This window comes from Myxine glutinosa, chromosome 2 (assembly GCF_964187855.1).
Source record: "Myxine glutinosa chromosome 2, kmMyxGlut1.1, whole genome shotgun sequence".
Taxonomy (NCBI): domain Eukaryota; kingdom Metazoa; phylum Chordata; class Myxini; order Myxiniformes; family Myxinidae; genus Myxine; species Myxine glutinosa.
The window spans coordinates 266,037,243-266,062,612 of NC_136262.1; the positions used below are offsets into that span (position 1 = coordinate 266,037,243).

Below are 25,370 nucleotides of genomic sequence, written 5' to 3' on the forward strand. Positions count from 1 at the left end.
GACCGTGGGAGCGCTTGGCGATGGACTTCAAAGGGCCGCTGCCAATGTCGAGCAACTCTCGCTATCTGCTCACTATCGTCGATGAGTATTCCCGATTCCCCTTTGCTTACACGTGCGGGGATATGTCGGCTGCCACGGTTATTCGGTGCCTGCAGAATTTGTTTTCTATGTTCGGGTATCCAGCCTACGTGCATACCGATCGGGGTGCGGTGTTCCTGTCCCAGGAGGTGAGGGGCTACTTGCTCCAGCATAATGTCGCTTCGAGCTACACCACCCCGTACCGGCCCCAAGCGAATGGGCAGATCGAACGCTTTAATGGGATTATATGGAGGGCCGTCATGCTAAGCCTTCGGACCCTCGGCCGAGGCCTCGATAAATGGGCGTGGTCCCTACCTGCCGCTCTAAACTCGATCCGGGCTCTCCTATGTACTGCCACCAACCAGACTCCTCACGAACGACTGTTCCACCACCCTAGAAGCTCCGGCAGTATCCAATCTTTACCCAGCTGGCTCGCTGAACCGGGGCCCGCCTATCTCAAACGAGCGGTTCGCGCTAGCAAGTACGACCCCCTTGTTGACAAGGTGCAGGTCCTCCAGGCTAATCCCGAGCATGCTCGCGTGTTAACGGCGGATGGCCGCGAGTCTACCGTCACCGTACGCCATCTCGCCCCATGTGGGGACGACGACAGGGATATCGACGAGCCCGTCTACGAGTCTATGGACTCTACCGAAGCTTCCCCTATGGAACTACCACCGTTACTCCCGTCGTCCCCCACTCCCGTGCCCGAAGGCACAGGGGCGCCCCCTCCGACTCCCACCTCCGGCGGCTATTCCGACGCGGGGGACTCCGGGCTTGGGGACGCCGTGCCCGGTAGATTCCGAACACGAACTGGCAGGGAAGTTCGCCGCCCCGACCGCTACGGGTGGACCGACTGACGTGGATTGACGTGACCCATTCGTTTATTGCTGATGCTTGCTTGCAACCTGCCGAGCGGCAGTATAGTTCTAACGGCGGGGAGAATGTAGTGAAATTATACCAAGGTGAACCCAGGGTGTGCTCGCTACAGAAGGGGCGTCTATAAGACCCGGAACAACCGGGGCGCGCGGACACTCCAGCGGAACTCACTGTGACATAGTCCTGTAGTTTGAATGGTATGTACGCCCCTAAATGCTGCGCTGACTGTCCTCTCTGTTGGACCATTGCTATATTGAATCGACCATTGCTCATGAAATACTCTGATTTTAATGCCTGTTGCATGCATGTATTCTTACAGGATGTACTACAGATCTAAATGATATTAAACCTACCCAGAGGTCAAGTCGTGTCTGAGCTTGATTTTCACGACAATATATACATACACATATACACACACACAACCTTATTATATGGTTGTTTGGCTATAGATGTGGTCATGATATGTAATGTACATAATAAATACCACCCACTCATGTGATGGATAGTTGGATGCTGCTCCAAAAAGGTGTCTCTGCGAATGAAATTTCAACATTAAGATGGGAATGTTGAGCATTGGCCATGACTTTATAAAGTGCTGCCCATTGATAAGCAATGTATACATTGTATTTAAAATGCAATTTTTAATGTTTAACAATTTATTTACATTGCCAGTATGTAGTAAAAATGTGATTACACTTTATTCGACAGGACTGTTCACCTGCACAACTCGTTCCAAAAATGGCGGGAGTGGATGGTGTGGAGACGTTTGCAAAAGGTATCGCTTGCTGTATTGTTAACGAGGAAAACTGATTACCATTCAATTTTCCTCTTTATGTTTACATGAGCTCCAGATTTCCTATGATTTCAGACCCTTGTTATATAATTGCCTTGGCGGGTTATCCTTGACTTTGTATTGCAGAAGAATTTGTAGCTGTTAGACTCAAGACTCCAATGACCGGACACAGGTTTCATAAAAGGTCTCAACTTTATTAACTGGTTATTCACTTCATTCCATTTACCAAATGATACCGCATAATTCAATGGACCAGGTTAACTCTTTTCGCATGGTCCTTCTCGTTCGGCTGATGTTCCTCCGCCACTCCCGTTGGTCAGAGCTCCTGGTAACAAGTCCTGTCGACTCCACGTTTGCTCTCGTTTATATGGACAAACTGGACTTAATCCCCTGTCCGCTGACCGTTAATCCTTTCTCCGCTAATGCCCCGAGGTCATGCATGTACCAAGTCCTGGCATCAGCTCGCTCCCCTCCTGTTGTGAGTTCCGTTTACCAAACGATAGGGGGGTGCTTCAGCCAGGGGCTGTGACCAGGTGGACAAGAGATTATCATGTTCGGGCGCATTCCTGACACTCATTTACAAACTCGTCTTTCACAGAGTTTGCATGTAAAATGTATCTGCTTCGTTACCAGTTTAATTAATAAGTTACCAGTGCCAATTAATAAGTTACACTGAGTTACACTTCCACAATTCCCTCATCTTTTTGTTTTTGTTTATATTAACCATTAATCTAAAACATCAATATAAGTAAACAATCAATCACTACAAGTAAACATCATTACAAGTATAAGTAAATAATCAATCACTTTGGTAATCAAATTCCCTTGGGCATACACCGTCATCCTGCAAGAATCACAAAACATTTCGTTGGTCATTGACCCCTTCCATATCGTTCAATCTATTGCATTTGCATCACAAATATATTTTCAAAACAACACTTCACCATCACCAAGATACAACAATTTCACTTCATTTTCAAGTTTTGTAAAGCATCTGCACCATCTGGCAAAAAACGTTTGCCTCCACACAAATGTTGACTTTGTTTGAAAGGAAGGGCTGATCACTTGTGTTTGAATCCTGGTATGAAACATTTTCTCCTAATGTCTTCATAGCTCCTGCACTACTTCGTGTAGGATTTCGCTGTTGTGGTAACATTGCGGAGTCATAGACTGACCCTGCTCTCCTTGTAGCATTCTTGCCACTTTTTGCTGTAAACCATAGTAATTCCTGAACAAGGCCTTCACCCAGTTGTAGTCGACTTGCCTCCTCCCTCATTGTGAGTGGGCAGCAAGTATTGGTGTGACGTTGATTGGCCAGCAAGATGTGGAACAGGGATGCCGGATGCATCCACAATGATGTTGGGACCATGGTGTTCAGGTCATTCATGGTCCTTACCAGGAGCAACCAGCAGAATCGTGCACAGCTGTTGTGACAAGGGCACAGCCGTTTTTTGCAGCTCCATGCTGGTTCCCCGGACGTTGGTGAAGTAATAACATATGTCCCCGCATTTCACAGAGGTTGCAGGTAAAATGTCGTTGTCCTGCAACTTCTGATGTGGTGAATGTTCGAAGCCTTCGAACAAGAGTAAGTGATCGCCTTTCTTTCATATGTTGCAGTGTGATCCAGGCAAATGGTCACATAAATTTCCTTGGTGAAGGTAAGCATTCATCTCCAAGTTACATGGGAGAATGTCTTCATCATTCTTTGAGAAAGAGGGTGTATGCCACGATGAACTTCATTTTTTAGCCACAAATTTTCTTTCTCGAACTTCTTCCCAATTCCGTTAGCAATCCCTCCAAAATGTGATCTCGTCTTATCCTTATGCTCAGTCACATCTGAATCTGCTTTCCGCACACACTGAATCAGATAGGGTACATCTTACCATGAAATCAGCATAATCATGTATATCTTCCGACAGTTTCACATTCAACAATTTGTTGTTTTTCCTTAACACAAAAGTTATATTCATTTATATGCGTCACACAAATAATATTCAATCAGGTATGTATTTTATTACTAAACTAAGAATAGCATTGTATATGATTACAATCACAAACGGGAATACCTAATTCCCAACAACAATTTTTTCAAACCAACAAATTAAACATAATGTATTATTACCATAATTCCTCTCCACTTTTTCTTTTCCCTCTTTTTCCTAACAGTGTGTCACTCGTGGTGATATGAGTTCACTGATATTGTAATTGACACAACTCATAACATTGTCGTTATGCCATTATCTTAATTCTACTGTTTCATTTGCAACATCACTTGATTTAATCTTTTAATCTCAGTATTTATTCATATCATCATAACAATCTTTCTATTTTAGGTCCATATTTCTTTCTATTCTTATCAACCTCCTACGGTTTATCAATTTGTTCCAAAACACTGCAACCAAAGGTTTTAACCAAAGCTCTACCAAACTATTTCCAATTTGAACTCAACATGCTAATTAAACAACAATTCAAAGAATTAACTTCAATGGGTCAACAAACTCATTTTATAAACAGATCTAATTTTCCCATCCAATAATTTTCCTTGCCAAATGTCATATTGCAACACTTTAATAAACCTTCGAAAAATGTCTCCCAAATCAATAAATTCCCTTTTTACTTCCCAAATACTCATCTGTAAATTACATATTCAATTACAGTTTTTTCCTATTTGTTCGGCCTAAATGGCCACTGAAGTGGCTGCCAACATGCAGTACCGTTTTTATCTACCAAGCAAGTATTCGTCCACATAAGATCTCTACCAAAATGTTGTTTGTAAAAAAACAAATCTGGGATTTCTGATTACATGGATGCACACTCTCAGGACATTTCAGGCTGCTTGTTAACAATCCACTACGATTAATTAATTCCTTTACCCACAATCAAATAATTAGTACAAATTGAGGATATTATCCCTATCACATTCATTTATAGATTCATTATGTTGGATCTAAATTTTCTCCGACTGCTGCAAGGAAGAACAATAGCTCTAATAAGTCTTTGTAATATCTCACTTCATTTACCCAGCATCGAAGAATTTATTTACTATCCATTCCCATCTGTTAACCAGTGACTTTGTTTGAACTCCAAAACTTAATTTGATGAATCCCATGTGTATGGTACCACATATTGAAACCCCTACTTTTGTAGAAAATATCCAAGTAAGTTTTTTTTTTTTTACACCCCCTTAACTGTTGCTCATCCATTTCTATGCACCCAGTGAGTACTACTGACACCAGTATGCCAATATAGGTGTGCGAGATTAACAAATATGTTGCAGGTACACGTAACAGCGCGTTCTGAGTATAAATAACGTAACAGCGCGTTCATGTCTGCCCCTTGGTTTAAGATTCACAATGCATTCCGTTTTAAAACTCACAATAGTTCAAATCAGCAAGATTTTCTTTACTATTTTCCCATATCATCTATGCCTAATACACATCCATACATGCAGCACAATTTATATGCTGATAAAATTCAAGTTTATATATATATATATAAATCCATGAGCAGAGTATTCTGGGAAGTCAGTGTAAGACCTCTCCCAAATTTGGATAATTTTGTACTCCCTCATTTCTTTTTATGAAGCTCATATCCATAAATAGCTGTTATTCTCATATAAATTCTATCAAAAATGGAATCCCCAAATTACTCACAATTTTACTATTTAATTAATGGCTGCTCATAACCCAGCACATCAAATCTTTATATTCCATCTCCCTTGACAAAAGAGATAATGTTCATAATCAAATTTTATTTCTATTTTATTTTACAGATTCTCTGCATATTCAATCCCATCCACATAAAACTATCCATTTCCAGACAGGCACACTGTCGGTGTCAACAATCTTGTAAGATTGATACACAAAACAATAAAAAACACTAACATTGACACACAAAAAATACACACACACATGCATTATGCGTATTTGTTTGCGTTGGAACTATTATTTACAGATCAAGATGGGTGTCAATTTTATTTCAATTTCATAAAATTTGTCCTTCAATTTTAGAAATGCTAATACACAAATGGACCAAAAAGTTTATTCTTAGAAAACCCCTATGATGTCACATTGAAATTACCCTTTCAGTTCCCACAATAATTTATCCAAATTTGACTACACACCCATTTACATGTCAGTCGACCACTGACTTATCAATCGTGTGGAACAATAGTCCGAAATTCCCACCTGATCATCATGTGACCCTTGTCCCTTGGTTTAAAATTTGCAAAGCAATTGTTCCAACTTTGTAAATTTAAAATTGTGTGCCCAACATAAAAGATCCAATTTCGGCATGTGATCAATTAATTACTAATTTGCTTACAAGCAAAAGAAAAAATGAATAATTCTTGCTCCGAAAACTTTTCAGACCCAAGAATCATCGACAGTTATTCTTGTTTGTCCAGTAATCGAATCTGTTGAGGCCAATCATCATTTGGGATTTGCAGCAATGAAGGCCTAATCATTGTCTGAGGTACCGGTACGCACTGGTACCCTTGATCTTGGTTTGCCCCATGACCTTGTCCTCCTGTTGACATACGGACATCTTCTTCTCCAATGTCCCATCTTTCCACACTCGAAACACCGGTTTCTGTCGTTTCCTGGTCTGTGCACCTGTGCATTTGTATTGCTGGGTTGCATCTCTACATCCCTGAGTTGCCACTGCAATCTCTCGTTGTCTCCTGAAACACGAAAAAATTCTCTGTACCGTCCTTTTTGGGGAGACAACTGGAAATCAGATGGGACAACCGTCACTTTCATTCCTAATTTCGAGGGCAGTTGTGCATTTGTCTCCTCCACTGTATCCTGTATCCTTTTTATTTTAAGTTCTAGATCCGTTATCCGTTCTTGCTGTTCCCGTTGTCTGGATTCACCATCCCAAAGATGGAATGCAAGCCAGTCTACCGTTAGATTCTGTCTCTTCCTGGCTTTCAATCTTTGTTCCAATCTTTCCAATCGACTTCGCTCAAATGTACCATCTCTTGGAAACTCCTCATCATGTCCCTTTGTCCACAAATACCAATTCTCGACCTGCCTTATAGCTTCTGCACCATAACGGTCGTACATATGATGTGTACAAGTACCTTTTTGTGGAATCTCTGGTTGTCCTTGTGTATTCTTGCAGGCTCCATGTCCCATTCTGCCTTTTATCAAAGTAGCGTTGGATGTGTTGTAGTTTGTTCCTCTAAAGCTTCACTCGTACCTCCAGGAAGGGTCTCTCCACCTGTTCACACGGTGATTTCCAGAGAATCTCCCTCAGCCGTGGCTTTTGCACAATCCAATCTCACAGATCAGCATTTGCAGATGAGCCGGAGGGTCAGTATGAAATGGGTGAATCCTCAGGTGTCCGCTCTGTTGACGGGGAAATCACACAATGGTAACCGCACATATATATCTGTATATAAACTCACCACCTTGCTCAATTTTCCCAGGTTGTCTCCACATTGTTAATATCTCGCAAAGATATCAAAGCTTCTTTCTTGAGACCGCATTTTCATCAATCAAACAATCAATATATTCAATTCAATTTATTCAGTTAAATTTATTCAATTAAATTCAATCAATTAGATTCAATCAATTAACAATTCAATCAATTATTCAATTTCAATTAATTCATCAATATTCATCAATAAATCAAATTAATCATTTTGGATGACTCCTTGCATAAGCCCTTTCCCCAATGATGTCAGGACAGGTCCATCCATTGACCGTCACCTCTGGTTCGTACCTCATGTTAATTGATGAATCACCGTCCTGTCCTAGGGTCATATCTGACATATTTCCCCACTTTGCCTGGTCTCCACAAATTTTCTTTGCAACCACTAAAGGCAACTCATCCTTCATTCGTGAGACAGCCAAAATGGATGGCAGATATTAAAGTTCTTTGGGAAAAATATCTCATCATTTTTCTTTTAATAGTACCCAAAATCTCTTGGCAATATAAATTTCGTAAAACTCCTGAAATGGGACTGTCAAATTCCTTCAATCATGCTAAATTTTGAAACTCCATCGCTTGTAATACCCAATTTATCCCATAGGGCTTGAAAGTTCTTTCCCAAGTTCATGCAGCATTCTGCATTTGAACCCTATGATATCATTCATAATAATCATCATGATTTTATAGTCATGGTCCTATCATAATCATCTATTTAAACGAACATTTCCTTTATCACCACAGCTATGTGGTATAATCAACAATAGAATAAAACTGTACATAGCAACAGGCTACCTCATGGCCACTTAGTATACCTATTGACAATAAGTCATAACAATATCGAATAATCATTGAACAATTCAAAAATCGCTTCCACTGCTCTAGCCGCAGCATTCGTTATTTTGTTTGCTCATTCACTATTCCTGATTCGTCATCAAGGATCTCCATCATCACACAGCGTACTTAATTCCGCATTTTAATGAGAATTCAACAGGAATTTACGACTCAAAGGAAAAAGAACGAGCAGACCTTTTGCAGGATGATCGTTACAAAAATCGTTACATATATTAAAGTATTTATAATGTCGACAAATCATATCTTAATTCTTACAAGATTTGGTTCTTTGAATAAATCACAGCACCGGGAGAACCAGCTCCAAAAATGGATCTTTGTGTTTATTCAGCACCCTAGTAATTGGTTCTTTGTGTACTAATTACACAGCACCCAGGCCCCGCTCATATGGATCTTTGTGCAGCGCTGCACAGCACCTGAGCAAAAGGGGTTTCATCTACATTTTCCCTATCCGGTGTACCATCCGTGATATTTGTTTGCTCATTCACTATTCCTGATTCGTCATCAAGGATCTCCATCATCACACAGCGTACTTAATTCCGCATTTTAATGAGAGTTCAACAGGAATTTACGACTCAAAGGAAAAAGAACGAGCAGACATTTTGCAGGACGATAACTGGAATTAGTCGTGAAAATATATCCAAATACACAAAAATACACACCCACACAAATAAACAACATTTATTCCGTTTAACAGAACAAACATTTCCTCTATCATGACATGCATGTCTTCAAAATTATATGACCAAGAGAAAAAGTAAAATTAATTAAAACTGCGGGCAGTGATAATCCGGGGACCATACCGCTCCATCCTGATTGGACGAGTGCGTGCTAGAGTCGTCAACAGCGACAGTCCAGATCCGATTGTTCAAAATTTCAACTCAATCGATCGAAAAATGAACGCAGGGATGCATTTTAAAGGTGCAGTGGCACTAACTGAGTTGCCACGAATATGGCCACGAAATTGCCAATATGGCCAATATGACAAAATATTTTCCTTAATCAATTGACTCATAGCATAACCAATCTGTAAGTATTTCATCCGAAGATGTATCTCTGAGGACTTTTAATTAAATAAGTCATTTATAAATCAACGAGTTAATTTATTAAATGATTAATCAATAAATCAATATTTTCCTTGACAGCCACATCACTTGGTCAGTGTCATGTCCAAATATCAGCTTCCTTACTCAAAAGGTGCCTGAGTTAATGTAATGTAATTACTGTAATAAGATTACTGCAATTACTGTAATGATTACTGTAATTACTGTAATTACCGGAACTGTAATTACTGTAATTACCTCAGGTAATTACTGTAATGTAATTACTGTAATTTAATAAGAAATGTAATTAATTAAATGAGTACTTCATTAATCGCTCATAATTAAATAACTCGTGAATTCTTATCCGGTTTATTTAACATTTGAGTGTCCCCAAAACGTTGGAGCAAAACGTTGCAACAACGAAAGTGAAACGTTGTAGCGACGTTGTGGAAACGTTAGCACAACCCATCATTTGAATGTTCCCAAAACGTTGGAGCAAAACGTTGCAACAACGAAAGTAAAACGTTGTAGCGACGTTGTGGAAACGTTAGCAAAACCCAACATTTAAATGTTCACAAAACGTTGGAGCAAAACGTTGCAACAACGAAAGTGAAACGTTGTGGCGACGTTGTGGAAACATCAGCAAAACCCAACATTTAAATGTTCACAAAACGTTGGAGCAAAACGTTGCAACAACGAAAGTGAAACGTTGTAGCGACGTTGTGGAAACGTTAGCAAAACCCAACATTTAAATGTTCACAAAACGTTGGAGCAAAACGTTGCAACAACGAAAGTGAAACGTTGTAGCGACGTTGTGGAAACGTTAGCAAAACCCAACATTTAAATGTTCACAAAACGTTGGAGCAAAACGTTGCAACAACGAAAGTGAAACGTTGTGGCGACGTTGTGGAAACGTCAGCAAAACCCAACATTTAAATGTTCACAAAACGTTGGAGCAAAACGTTGCAACAACGAAAGTGAAACGTTGTGGCGACGTTGTGGAAACGTCAGCAAAACCCAACATTTAAATGTTCACAAAACGTTGGAGCAAAACGTTGCAACAACGAAAGTGAAACGTTGTGGCGACGTTGTGGAAATGTTAGCAAAACCCAACATTTAAATGTTCACAAAACGTTGGAGCAAAACGTTGCAACAACGAAAGTGAAACGTTGTAGCGACGTTGTGGAAACGTTAGCAAAACCCAACATTTAAATGTTCACAAAACGTTGGAGCAAAACGTTGCAACAACGAAAGTGAAACGTTGTGGCGACGTTGTGGAAACGTCAGCAAAACCCAACATTTAAATGTTCACAAAACGTTGGAGCAAAACGTTGCAACAACGAAAGTGAAACGTTGTGGCGACGTTGTGGAAACGTCAGCAAAACCCAACATTTAAATGTTCACAAAACGTTGGAGCAAAACGTTGCAACAACGAAAGTGAAACGTTGTGGCGACGTTGTGGAAACGTCAGCAAAACCCAACATTTAAATGTTCACAAAACGTTGGAGCAAAACGTTGCAACAGCGAAAGTGAAACGTTGTAGCGACGTTGTGGAAACGTTAGCAAAACCCAACATTTAAATGTTCACGAAACGTTGGAGCAAAACGTTGCAACAACGAAAGTGAAACGTTGTGGCGACGTTGTGGAAACGTCAGCAAAACCCAACATTTAAATGTTCACAAAACGTTGGAGCAAAACGTTGCAACAACGAAAGTGAAACGTTGTAGCGACGTTGTGGAAACGTTAGCAAAACCCAACATTTAAATGTTTTTTTTTTTTTTTTTTTTTTTTTTTTTTTTTTTTTTTTGTATACAAGATCGAGGCTCGTGAAAGAGCGAACATTAATCACACAGAAAGACAAACCGACACATAAAACATATAACAGGGAGCGGTAGACAAGATGGGGAGAGAGGGGGAAGGACACAAACACAACATTTGAGAGCAGGGACCGAGAGACATGGAGACATCGAGAGATCTGAGAGAGGGCGAGGGCTTTGGGGGGGGGGGGCGTGGGAAGGGGGCAGTGGGAGAGGTATAAAACATATGGACACTGCCAGGACTTCCAGGAAAGAAGTTGGAATTTCAAACAAGGTGGATCTGGGGTGAATTAGCGGGGGTAGAAAAGATCAAGGTTTTGGATGGGGGAAGATAAGAGATGGTGGTGAACAGCTGTTTTAAAGACCTGGAGGGAGGAGTGGGATTGAAGGGAGTGAGGGAGTTTGTTCCAGAGGCGGGAGAAAAGAGGAATGAAAGAGTGAAGGTGAGCGGAGAGCCGAGATTTCGGCAGTTTAACCATCAGAGGGTTGCTGGCAGATCTTGTGCGACCTGTAGGAATATTTGGGGGACAGAGCACAGAGAGAGCTGGGGGTGCAAGGCCGGAGAGGAGTCGGTAGAAGACAGAAAGACCACCTACCTGCCTGCGGTGAGTGAGTGAAAGGCCCTCAGAGATAGCTTCATCGCGGGAGATTCCAATAATTCTGAAAGCTTTGGTTTCAACAGCGTGAAGCCGAGCTAGGTGTGAGGCAGGAGCACCGGCCCATAGGGGAGAACAGTATTCCATTGAGCTGCGGATGAAAGCCTTGTATGTGGTGAGGAGCTCAGGTGTGCCGAGGAAGGACTTCGCACGACGGAGGATGCCCAGTCGGCGACTGGCTTTGGAGGCCAGCTTGGAAATGTGGTTTTCCCAAGAAAGATCATGGCAGATAGTGAGACCCAAAATCTTGAGCGACAGAACTTCTTGGAGAGGATTGTTGAGAAAGTAGATGGGAGGGTTGTCCAGTCGATCTTTTCGGAGAGACATAGTAAGAGTGTGAGATTTGTCAGGATTGAAAGACATGTTCCACTTGTTTGACCAGACTGTGATTTTGTCCAGGTCTTCAGAGAGTGAGGAGGCAGCAGACTGCCGATCTGAGGGAAGAGGAATGGAGCGGCAGAGAGTGGAGTCATCAGCAAAGAGATAGAGAGGATTTTCGAGAGAGTCAGAGAGATCATTGATGAAGACCAGAAAAAGCACGGGGCCCAGAACACTGCCTTGGGGAACTCCAGCCTGAACAGGAAGAGGAGATGAGAGAAACCCATTCAGGGCCACACGTTGACGACGACTAGAGAGGAAGTCCGCCAGCCATGCGTGGAGATTTCCATGGATACCAAAGGAGGAGAGTTTGGTGAGCAGAGCGGGGTGCCAGACCGTGTCGAAGGCACGTGATATGTCGAGGGAGACAGCTCTAATTTCCTGTTTGGCATTGAGGACCTCCATCCATTGTTGAGACAGCAGAAGCAGCATGTCCAGAGTAGAGTGACCTGGTCTGAAACCAAATTGATGATCAGAGATCAAGCCATTGGAGAAGAGGAAAGATTTCATATCAGAAGCAATGATGGATTCCATGACTTTGCTGATAATTGGGAGAAGGCTGATTGGTCTGTAGTTGCTAGGATCTGTTTTTGCACCTTTTTTGTGCAAAGCGGTGATGTTGGCTGATTTCCAAGCAGATGGCAGTTGACCTTGAGCAAAAGAGAGGGTGAAGAGAACAGAGAGAGGGTGAGATAGAGCAGCAGAGCAGGATTTTAGGACCCGTGGGCTGATGCCGTCGGGTCCAGTTGCAGAATCAGAGTCGAGGGTTGACAGAAACTTTTCCACCTTGTCAGGAGGAAAGGACACGGAGTCCAGGAGCAGCAGGGTACGACTGGGTATGGTGGGTACAGAGAGGGATGGGTTTGGGACACAAGATTTAGAGGCAAACACAGAGTTGAGGCATTCAGCTTTTTCACGTGCGGAGTCAGCTGTGTAGCCGTTTGAGGTAAGGGAGGGGATGGAGGGGGAACAAACACCAGAAACGGATTTGACCAGACGCCACCAGGATTTGGAAGAGGGAGACAGATAAGAGAGTTCGGTCTTGAGAACGGAGAGATATTGTTTCCTGGCTCTCCTGAGGGTGGACACACACTTGTTTCGGGCTTTGTGAAAGGAAATGAGATTTCCTTCCGTTGGATTTGCTTTCCAGGAGACGAAGGCAAGTTGTTTCTGGGCAACAGCCTCACCACAAGATTCCGTGTACCATGGACGGGAGGAAGGGTATGACAACTGAAGACGAGATGGGATAAATCTGTGCATGAGAGGCTGGTCGCATGTTCACAAAACGTTGGAGCAAAACGTTGCAACAACGAAAGTGAAACGTTGTGGCGACGTTGTGGAAACGTCAGCAAAACCCAACATTTAAATGTTCACAAAACGTTGGAGCAAAACGTTGCAACAACGAAAGTGAAACGTTGTGGCGACGTTGTGGAAACGTCAGCAAAACCCAACATTTAAATGTTCACAAAACGTTGGAGCAAAACGTTGCAACAACGAAAGTGAAACGTTGTGGCGACGTTGTGGAAACGTCAGCAAAACCCAACATTTAAATGTTCACAAAACGTTGGAGCAAAACGTTGCAACAACGAAAGTGAAACGTTGTGGCGACGTTGTGGAAACGTTAGCATAACCCAACATTTGAATGTTCCCAAAACGTTGCAACAACAAATGATCACAAGTAATTATCACATTGCAATGACCTCTAAACATTCCTAAACCAATATCCCATTAAAATCCCATTAAAATCCCATTAAATCCCATATCTTGTCACCCTTTGCATTGTTGAAAGGAATTAATTCCATACTCAATATTACCTCGATTTATATATACTAGGGCGTGCCCGCACGTACGTGCTTGCAAAAAAAAACATGCGTGCAAACAACAACAAAAACTTTGAAACCACGTGGCAGTAACGACCACAGAACCCCCCCCTCTATTTACATAAAATGGTTTGGTCCATTCGCAAAGCCAAAGCGAACGACCACAGAACCCCCCCTCTATTTAAATGAAATGGTTTGGTCCATTCGCAGAGCCAAAGCGAACGGCTTGCGAGTACGGTGACCATACCTTGGGACCCACTTGTCCGATTAATTTTAAACCTTGAAAAGGCACATCCTCGGGTCCCCAGCAATATACCTTACCAGGACTAACCTTACCTTACCTTACCAGACTAAAATTACCAGGACCATTATCAAACATTTATCAAAATATTAGGACCATCATCACACCAATGAATGACTCAATCCTTTAATGACTACATCCAAACCCAGACATTTTGAGTTCCGTAACTTTAATACTTCAAATTTTCCATTCCTTCCCTTCCTGATCTTTCGATGTAGGGATGGGTTCTTTTTAGGATCATGTTGCATCGAGCATTATTTTCCAAAACAGTGTGAACATTAAACCACACCAAAACCTCTGACATCCCACCATTAACACCTATTGTAAGCGTGCCGAATCAGTAAGCATCACCCCTCCTATGAGCCTCGACCAGAGGGTGGTTGTTACTCACAAACACTCGTCGCTAGCTGTTCCATTGTCTGCCGATTCCCACTCTGCTGTTTTTGTCTCATAATCACCAAACAAGAACAGTACACATTTCCTGTAATTATCTCTCATAATCAGGATAAATTTGGAACAGCCCTTAAACTAACACCAAGCAGATCAATTTTTATATTTAGGTTGAGGTTTCACACAAACTGGTTAACCAAATAATACAGAATTATTATTATTATTATTATTATTTTTCAAAAGCACTTGTTCACCAATTTCCCCAAATTTCAGCTTCCTATCTCAAAGGATGGCTAAGATATCGCCCAGACGAACAAACACACAACTAGAACGACGCTCAGTAGAGAGCATATCTCCGCCTTGGTGAACAGTTTATGTTTTGTATCCCACTGATAGGCCGGATCTGGATTCGGACCTGAACCAAAAATGGAATCGGCGTGTTTTTGTCACTTTTTTTTTTTTAATATATGAATAATATTAAAATAATAACATTAATAAGTATATTATGTTAAATATCATGTATATCGCTTTTCACCCGATCTCTTTATGGTGAAGAATCACTTTAAACAATTCTCGTAGCCGGATTCGCACCTGGGTCTTCACCAAAATCCAATCATTTTGTCCGTGTCACCCATGCTATTTATCTGGCAAATTTCGTCAAAAAAAAACAACAGCACTGGTTTTGTTTCCTGGAAGCAGGGTGCCGGAATGGACATGAGGGACAATGAGGGACAGTGAGGGAGTGTTGGTATGCAATTTTTATCCAATCGCCATCTTTCACAGTAATTCTGGACCGGCATGAGGTGGGATTGTCTGTCATGAATTTATTTGTTGATCGAACGAGTTTTAATTTGTCTAAATCCGACCAGTCGTTCCAAAGATATAAGCCGTTTTGTCGCAATACCATAAATTGGAATGAGGCAAAAATATATATATATAAATATAATTCCCTTTCCCGGTTCCCTGTCGCTCGCCGAGCAAGTCGAGTGCTTTGAACAAGTGCAAAAAAAAAAAACTACTTTACCGGCCTTACACGTCCTGGAAGCAAATGGTCGCAAGGTGCACGCATGCTCCGTTTGCTTCCAGGTCACAGTAAGGCCTTTAATGACCAGCGCCGACCTTGTGCATTTTATTTAGACAGCGCAAAAATACGTATTTACAGAAATCATTTAGGAAAACACGAATAATAGCTACAATCGTTTAAAACGTTTCATCCTTGGATTACCTATGGACAATCACAAGTCCCACACAAATCCTCCATGTATATACAACATAACTATTCCCAAGTTCGTAAATCATACTGGACAAAAACAAGACACACTCACCTTTTAAAGACTTGTTTGTGTCCAGTTGATGTCAGCGGTGTCTCCAAATTGTAGAAGAATTTGTAGCTGTTAGACTCAAGACTCCAATGACCGGACACAGGTTTCATAAAAGGTCTCAACTTTATTAACTGGTTATTCACTTCATTCCATTTACCAAATGATACCGCATAATTCAATGGACCAGGTTAACTCTTTTCGCATGGTCCTTCTCGTTCGGCTGATGTTCCTCCGCCACTCCCGTTGGTCAGAGCTCCTGGTAACAAGTCCTGTCGACTCCACGTTTGCTCTCGTTTATATGGACAAACTGGACTTAATCCCCTGTCCGCTGACCGTTAATCCTTTCTCCGCTAATGCCCCGAGGTCATGCATGTACCAAGTCCTGGCATCAGCTCGCTCCCCTCCTGTTGTGAGTTCCGTTTACCAAACGATAGGGGGGTGCTTCAGCCAGGGGCTGTGACCAGGTGGACAAGAGATTATCATGTTCGGGCGCATTCCTGACACTCATTTACAAACTCGTCTTTCACAGAGTTTGCATGTAAAATGTATCTGCTTCGTTACCAGTTTAATTAATAAGTTACCAGTGCCAATTAATAAGTTACACTGAGTTACACTTCCACAGTATCCTGGTAAATGTTTTCCATGTTGTTCACACGAGTACCTTTTTTTGCTTTACACATCTATCTACAGTATTATGGAGCAAATGTGTATGGGTATATGTACATATTCATATATATTGTTGCGAATATGGAATTTGGCCTCCATATCCGCTTGTAAATATTCCCCTATTTTCTCCGATACTCCCCAACTCTCCCTTACCCCATTCCCTAGTCCCATTGTCTGTAAACAACACCCATTAGAGCCGATCTTCCCCTTCATCCCCCCATTAAATGTCGTGCCCAGGTCCCCCGCACCACACGTAGACAACTTTCGGACATCTTCCTAGTTATTCTTAATCTATGTCAGTTAAGGACTTGTTTCCATTAATTATGACTCTTCGTTGCACCAGAATGTGATTATATGGCACCTGTTAGGAAGTTTAGGACCTCCCCATACCTCTCCGCATCTCTTCCCCATGAAGAAGCGCCAACTACAACAACAACAACAAAAGAGGGGGGCGGCGCGGTGACGGCATGGGGAGTGGGCGTCCTCCTTCCGGCTCGGTTAGCCACCATTGACCACGCGCTCCACGGGGTTACCACGAAGGGGCTCCCTGTCGGCCCCTCGTCAAGGGCGGAGCCGGTAACCCCCGCACCCAATGAGAAGCCATGGGCCGATGCCATCTGGGGCGGCGCTAACGAGCCGAGGGCGTGTCACTCCCCGCCGGATATATACGCGGCCCCGCGCCGGATGTGAGGGAGATGCGCCCCGAGCTTGGAAGGAAAAGACGCCACCCTCCCGAGCGCTGAGCGACCTCCCCAGCTTGAGACCAAAGTCGCGACCCACAAGCGCTGTGATACCTTCACGCATCTCTGGACACCACCGTACGTGATTCTGTCCCTGAGCCAGGTGCACCTGAGCCATCGCGACCTGCCTCCCCTTTTCATCAACCCCCGTGTGAGTCAGCATTTTGTCCCGTGTGTCTGTCGTCTGTCCGGGGATAATATAAGAGTGTGTCTAAGTGCCTGTCTTCCTGTAATATACCTCTAGCCCCTGTAATCTAACCTTTTTCCGTACGAATATACTTGAGAACTGAACCCTTGGTGTCGTATTGTGTGATTGTAATCCAGCCGGGTGTCTTCTTTTTCTTATTGAGCCAGCATAGCGCGATTAGTCAACCCCGGGTGCAATCGGGGTAACTTGTACGGATACGGCGGCCATCCCGCTCGGCCCACCATACCATCAAAGTCGTATCTGTAACAATTGGTGTCAGGAGTGGGATTCGAGGCCCGACCAAATTTTGAAAAAAAAAAACGAATAGAGGAAAAAAAAAAATTTGGTCAAAATTTGGAGCGGCCGAAATTTGTTTTGTTTTACGAAACTCGAATTTTGCAAGTCGCGCTATGGCGGATCAAGACGGCTGGGGTCCGGTAGGGGAGAGTGAAGCAGGGTCGGTCCAGGACCAAATTGAGACACGTGAGGAGAGCGAAACAGCGGGGGTAGCAGACGCGCGAAATGGCGCCTCGCACATAGCTACGGCGGCCGCACCCGCTGCACAAGTGGGAGGGATGGCCCAGATGCAGGTCCTCATGGAGCAATTTATGGCGCAAATGCAGGCGTCCCTCAAACTGCAGAGTAACCAATTGGGGAACCGGATGGATGCTCAGGGTGAGCGATTGGAGGGCCAAATGGGGGTAATGGGAAACCAAATGGGGGTAATGAGGGACGAAGCGAGGGGTACCAGTGAGAAGTTAGACAATAATTTTGAGGAGTTAGACAAGAAAATTGAGAAGTTAGACAATAATTTTGAGGAGTTAGACAAGAAAATTGAGAAGTTAGACAATAATTTTGAGGAGTTAGACAACGGGATAAAAGAAGTAAAGAATGGGTTAACGGGGGTAGAAAACAGAATGGCCGCTCAAGAGAATCAAATGGAAGGGATGCAAAAAGGGTTAGAGGGGTTAGAAAACAGTATGGAAGGCAAATTGAGGGACATGAGGGACCAAGCGGAAAGGGAAGTTAAACAAATGGAGCAGCAGATAGAGGGGGTCAGAATGGGGGTAGAAACCAAACTGGATGCTCACAGGGAGGAAATGGAGCAGATGAGGGTGGCATCTGGGCAGGAGATGCAAGTGATGGGAGAGGAGATCAGAAGAGGAGTGAGTGAGGAGGTCGGAGGAGTGCGCGAGGAGGTGAGGCACTGTAAGGAGCACATGGAGAAGGAGGTGAGAAAGGGGACTGTAAAGTTACAAGGGGGCATAGAGGACCTGACGCAGGAGGTGGAACAGCTGACGGAGGGACAAAAAGAACTAGTGGAGCAGGTTCAAAGGAACACTGCGGTATTAGGAGGTTTAAAGGCGACACAGAAAGAACTAAAAGATGACTTGGTAGCGACGAAGAGGGAATGTCAGATAGTACGTGAGGGACTGACAACGAGGTTGGACGAGGTGATAGAGGTAATGGAGACGAAGGACCGGCAGGTGAGGACGCACATGGAAACGGTCAAGGTAGCCTTAGAGGACGAGCTTGAGGAGACGTACCGGGGAATAAAAGAGGTGAGGCACAAATTAGAAGAAGTGGAAGAAGGGGTGAGCGAAATTAAGAAGCGACGGAGAGGGGATAACAAAGAGATAAAAGAGGAGATAAAAGAATTGGTCCAAAGTCTGTGTTTGGATCGTGATGATGTGCTCATTAACCGGATGAGGGATTCGCAGGTGATGGAGGAGAAGCGAAGAGGAAGAGGACCCGGTGTAAGTGGTGACCAATATGGTCGTGCGTATGATGCGCCAGGGGATTTAAGAGGCTTGGGGGTCGAGATGGACCCGGGTGTTCGTGAGAGGCCACTGGTGAAGTGTGCGACAGGTCTGGTGTGCGAAAGAGGAGGTGTGCGAGAAAGTCCGACTCTGGGGTGTGTGAGGAAAAAGTGTGTGCCAAGGATTGAGTGTGCTGGCGAGAGTGAGTCGGTCGTAGCGCGTGTGCGAGGGAGCACGTGGAAGCGCGGGGTGGTGAGTGTTACAGAGGGTGTGACGGGAGAGTGTGCGCAAGAGTGTGCGCAAGAAAGGTGTGTGACGGACAGGTGCATGAGGAAAGAGTGCGCTGTCAGAAGTAAGGAAGAGTGTCCACCTGTGGTGAGTGTTACAGAGGGTGTAACGGGAGAGTGTGCGCGAGAAAGGTGTGTGACGGACAGGTGCATGGGGAAAGAGTGCGCTGTCAGAAGAAAGGAAGAGTGTCCACCTGTGGTGAGTGTTACAGAGGGTGTAACGGGAGAGTGTGCGCGAGAAAGGTGTGTGACGGACAGGTGCATGAGGAAAGAGTGCGCTGTCAAGAGTAAGGGTGAGTGCGCTGTCAGGAATGGAGGTGAAAGTAGTGAGAGTGACATGGAGCGTGAGTTAGTTGTGACAGGTGAGCGAGGATGTACACCTGGGATGGAAGGATGCACACCTGGAATGGTAGAGCGTGAGTGGGAATGCACGCTGGAGTTGGTGGTGAGGCACGTGGTTGGGTGTGCGAATGAGGGCACACCTGTGATTGTCACAGAGGAGGTGACCGAGGAGGGGGCGCGAAGCGGTGTATTGGTGAGGTGTGCGACCAACGAATGTGTGCCAAAGTGTTCGGTGGTCAGGTGTGTGACCAAGGCTGTGAGTGGAATGGGTGTACCTGGGTGCGTAAGGAAAGGTAGCATGGGCACGGCTGGATGTGTGAGCAAGGAACGGGCTGCGGGGTGTAAGCGTCCAGGTGAAGCATCGACGTTAGATGGGGTAGAGTTGAGAACGACTTATAGCCGAATCGGGCCCTCGGTGCGTGCTGGGCCTCGCTTTGAACGGCCGCGTCCGTGCTCCACTAGGGGGAGCGGGCAGCCCGATAGGAAGGGTCGTTATGGCGACCACGTCTTGTTGAGACGTGCCGGCAGGTCGAGATCGGGACATTGGATGGCTCCGCGCCGAGGTGATGCGTGGGATCTCGGCCCGGGTAAGCCCCCGTCCCTGCACCGAGTGCCGGACGCATTCAGCCGCTGGCACAAAACAACCAGCATCCATTGCTTGGCTTTACGAAGCCGGGCTTTGGACAGGGATTGGCGCACCGAGAGGTATTAGTGAGTCGACTGGGTGATGAGGTTAGTGTTTTGGACCCAAAATTAGAGAAAAACAAAATTTGATGATTGGCAAAGGATTGGCAGTAGTGATTGGCAGATGATGGGCAGTGATTGGCCAAATTTTTGATTTGTTGAAATTTGATGTGCAAAATTGGTAGTGAGAGACCCCCGATGTGGTGGGATGGCAAATCCACCATCCCTCACAGGTGTGGGGCAAAGGAGCACTAGATTATGGGGTGTATGGCAGTGAAAACTAGCCCGGGTGGGTTAGGTTATATTGTGTGTAGGGATCTAGAGAAGATGACCTTAGGTAACGTTAAGGTTAGTTAGTGACTGATACCTGTAGTGGGGACGCAGGTAGATTAGTGTGGATTATAATGACGAGGGAGCGCAATAGTTAAAGGGACGACTGGGAAGCGCAAGTTTCAGAAGGGAGTAGTTAGCTGAGATGATGCTGTGTGTGTGAGGATGGAACAGGTGTGATTGCACAGGTGTGCAATTGGACAGGTGTGTGGAGCAGTGTATGAGTCGTGAGTGTGTGGATCAGCGCGAATGCGCTTGGGGAGAGAAGGGTGCAGGTGGCACCAGGTGTGAGAGCACAGGTGTGCAGGTACAGGTGTGTGGAGAGAGTTGGAGTGAGTGGTACGGAGTGGTGTGCATGGTGCGAAGGTGTGGATGGGGGAAGAGTGGACCCCTTTCACGAGCACCCGGGGCGGGTAGTGTAAGTGTTAGGTAGAGGGTGCAGGTAAATTGTGGTTGGATATTGGCATTTGTGGTGCGGTTGCAGAATGGTGTTGTGAATGGGTGCATTAGTGTTGTGGAAATGGCTGGGCGTGTAGCCTGTTAGTGTGTGTAGTTGGTTGGGCACTCCACCACTGTGAGGATGTCGGCCAGGTGAGGCCGCAGGTGGGCTCTGGGAGCCGGTAGTTGTGAGTGGGTGCCTGAGGATCCCGGGTGTGGATCGGGCAGCCCAGTGCCAGAGAGGGCACGGAGTGGGGAGAGAGCCAGAGGGCCTTCCCCTGGTAGTTAGGTTAGGGTAAGGAGCAGGTAAGCTCGGAGGCAACTGCAGTGGTGGAGGTGTGCAGGTGGGTAGACCCACTGGGAGAGGTACACGTCGCAGCCCAGAAATTGTACGAGGGCACCGGGAGATGAATCGGGGGAGTGAGACCCCAAATTGAAGAGCACCACAGTTTGGCCAATGGGAATTGGTTTTTAGAACCCATAGTGTAAGAGGGCCAATGGTTTGGCCGGAGAAAGACCCCGGGTAGAGTAAAGTTGTTAAAGTCATTTAGGAGATGGTTAGGATTGATGAACCTGTCGCACCATACGCAGCCACTTGCCTGTGGTGATGATGATGACTCCACACCTGTGTTTTCTTTGTTTGTTGCAGGAAATGAGAGTGCTGTGAGGATTTGTGAGACGCATCACGACGTGGATGAGACATTGGGGTGATTCCATCTCTCCCTCCCTAGGAGGGACTGATGATGAATTGGTGATGGCAAATTTTGATGTTCAGTTGGAGATGGCAAATTTTGATGAGAGTTGAAAATGGCAAATTTGATTGGTTAGGAGGGAGAGAAGACGAATTTGGTATATGGGAGGAACGGGGAAGACAGTAGGGATGTTTGTTGATTTGTAAAGTAGATGTTTATGAGTAGTGTTGTGTTGTGTGGATGCAGTAAGGGGTAAGGGAGGGGCCATGTAGGTTACCTGGTGGGGGGGGGGCGTACGATAGGAACGTACCTGTCTCACCTGGTTCCCATGTGCCCCCAGTGTGCATTACCTTACATTGCGTGCACTTTTGCGCCCTTACCACCTTACTCACTTGTTTGCTTCTTTTGTCTCCCACCTCCGAGGATCTGGCTTTGGGGTAGAGAGAGAGGAGAGAGAGGTGCTGGCTGCGCAGTTGTGGGCCTGCACTTTCGCTGTTCGCTGCCTGGATCGGTACACCATATGGACCGCAATGTTTGTGGCCACCCACAATGGACCGCAGTTCGTTTGCGGCCAAGCACCACCCGGGGATGGACCTATGGATCAACGTGGCACCTATGCCATACAGGTGAACCACTAATAGTTAACACCACCAAGTGCACCACAAGAAGAGCAAGAGACACCTGCAGGGTTAGGGGTTGTTGAAGTTATTTTTATTCCAATGAACAATGGTGACTGCACCGATTGGTGGTGGGGTGGTGCTGTTGATGCTCGGGAAAGGGTGCTCTGCACGTTATTAAAGGCCGTCGGCCACAGAGCACTCGTGGGTTGGTGTATCGATGTTGGCAAGCGCGCTCTCTCTATGCATAACATCTGCATGTGTTCCTCCAAAAACAGGTCCTGGATCGTAGTGTAAATAGCAGCGTAGTCTTGTAAATAATGCTCCCTACCGGCTGTATGTTTAGTTTGAGAATTCTTTCCGGATTCGGTTATCCTGTGGGTGTGTTTCTGTGAGGAGAAGGGTGCAACGTCGCAGGGGGACATATTTACTCATTTGTGAATATCTGTAAAACTGTCGCACTCAGGGTAGAGTTAATAGTAGAGGGAACTACATTGCGTGCCACACTAAAGTAGGTAAAAATTTATCGGGTCGGGACGCCCCGAGGGTAGAGAAGGGTGCAATGTTGCGAATATGGAATTTGGCCTCCATATCCGCTTGTAAATATTCCCCTATTTTCTCCGATACTCCCCAACTCTCCCTTACCCCATTCCCTAGTCCCATTGTCTGTAAACAACACCCATTAGAGCCGATCTTCCCCTTCATCCCCCCATTAAATGTCGTGCCCAGGTCCCCCGCACCACACGTAGACAACTTTCGGACATCTTCCTAGTTATTCTTAATCTATGTCAGTTAAGGACTTGTTTCCATTAATTATGACTCTTCGTTGCACCAGAATGTGATTATATGGCACCTGTTAGGAAGTTTAGGACCTCCCCATACCTCTCCGCATCTCTTCCCCATGAAGAAGCGCCAACTACAACAACAACAACAAAAGAGGGGGGCGGCGCGGTGACGGCATGGGGAGTGGGCGTCCTCCTTCCGGCTCGGTTAGCCACCATTGACCACGCGCTCCACGGGGTTACCACGAAGGGGCTCCCTGTCGGCCCCTCGTCAAGGGCGGAGCCGGTAACCCCCGCACCCAATGAGAAGCCATGGGCCGATGCCATCTGGGGCGGCGCTAACGAGCCGAGGGCGTGTCACTCCCCGCCGGATATATACGCGGCCCCGCGCCGGATGTGAGGGAGATGCGCCCCGAGCTTGGAAGGAAAAGACGCCACCCTCCCGAGCGCTGAGCGACCTCCCCAGCTTGAGACCAAAGTCGCGACCCACAAGCGCTGTGATACCTTCACGCATCTCTGGACACCACCGTACGTGATTCTGTCCCTGAGCCAGGTGCACCTGAGCCATCGCGACCTGCCTCCCCTTTTCATCAACCCCCGTGTGAGTCAGCATTTTGTCCCGTGTGTCTGTCGTCTGTCCGGGGATAATATAAGAGTGTGTCTAAGTGCCTGTCTTCCTGTAATATACCTCTAGCCCCTGTAATCTAACCTTTTTCCGTACGAATATACTTGAGAACTGAACCCTTGGTGTCGTATTGTGTGATTGTAATCCAGCCGGGTGTCTTCTTTTTCTTATTGAGCCAGCATAGCGCGATTAGTCAACCCCGGGTGCAATCGGGGTAACTTGTACGGATACGGCGGCCATCCCGCTCGGCCCACCATACCATCAAAGTCGTATCTGTAACAATATATATAGATATATATATATATATATATATATATATATATATATATATATATATATATATATATATATATGTATATATACTGTATATACATATATATATACATACATATACAGACTTAGCATTTAATATGGAATTTTTTTTTTTCTTGACTTGGGTTTACTTTCTGAACTCAGTATATCAATCTGGTGAGTTTCTTTTATGCTTCGGTGATTTCTTTGTTAAAAGAACCATGTCACTGATTGTCTTTCGCAGCAAGAAGTCAATAACAGGATAATATCACAGGTGGCGTGACAAAAGGTAAGGACAGGTACATTTGACGATTGGCTTCACAATCGGGTATATAAGGGTTGTTGCATTCTGTATTGTGGAAAACAACTGCTGCACGTCTACAAAAGTTATTGCCGCTTTCTCTGGAGATGGTCCGTCAACTTGACAATGCTGTTTGTCATGGAGTGGTGGCTTTACGAAATTCCGGCATGAAACAGCGTACTATTGCTCAGCAGTATGGCATCACTCAAGGTCAGGTGTCAAAGATCCTGAAACGAAATGCTCAGAGGGGTGTCCCTACTCCAATACCGAGGCCAGGACATCCCCGCAGAACCACAAGGAGAGATGATCGCCAGCTGCACCGGTTAGTCTGCATTGGCTGTACCAAGTCAGCTAATCGGCTTCGGGCTGAGTGGCAGCAACTGACAAATGTGCCTGTATCCAGAAGGCTAGTCAACCAACGACTGGTTCAAGCAGGCTATCGTGCCAGGCGTCCCCTGAGAAAGCCACGCCTGACCAGACAACACAGACCAGTCCGTAATCCCAGCGCCGATTGCAGTGGGCCAGAGAGCACCGTCAATGGCAGCCAGGACACTGGAATCACGTGACCTTCAGTGACGATTCTAGATTTCTGGTCTATCGTCAAGATGGCCGCAACCGAGTGCGCAGACAAGTGCATGAAGCCTACAACGAAGATTGTATTGTGCCAAGAGTCCAAGCTGGAGGTGGTGGGGTGACCGTTTGGACTGCTTTTCATGCAGGGGGCAAAACTGACCTGGTTGTACTGAATGGAAACCTGAACCAGTTCAAGTACAGGGCCATTCTGGAAGAAACATTGCTTCCATTTGCTCGTGCAGCCTTTCGAGGAAACTTTGTCTTCCAAGATGACAATGCACGGCCTCAACGTGCTC

General features: G+C 45.2%; 1 protein-coding gene across 6 annotated transcripts in view; it reads left to right on the plus strand.

The window, feature by feature from the left end:
* The window catches only part of SFI1 (SFI1 centrin binding protein), a 281,420-nt gene that overhangs the window by 74,386 nt on the left and 181,664 nt on the right, over positions 1-25,370 (plus strand). For all 6 annotated transcript variants that reach the window (XM_068105729.2, XM_068105731.2, XM_068105732.2 and 3 more), the window contains one exon: positions 1,663-1,729. In XM_068105729.2, coding sequence (XP_067961830.2) covers positions 1,663-1,729 — 67 coding nt within the window. The remainder of the gene's footprint in view (positions 1-1,662; positions 1,730-25,370) is intronic.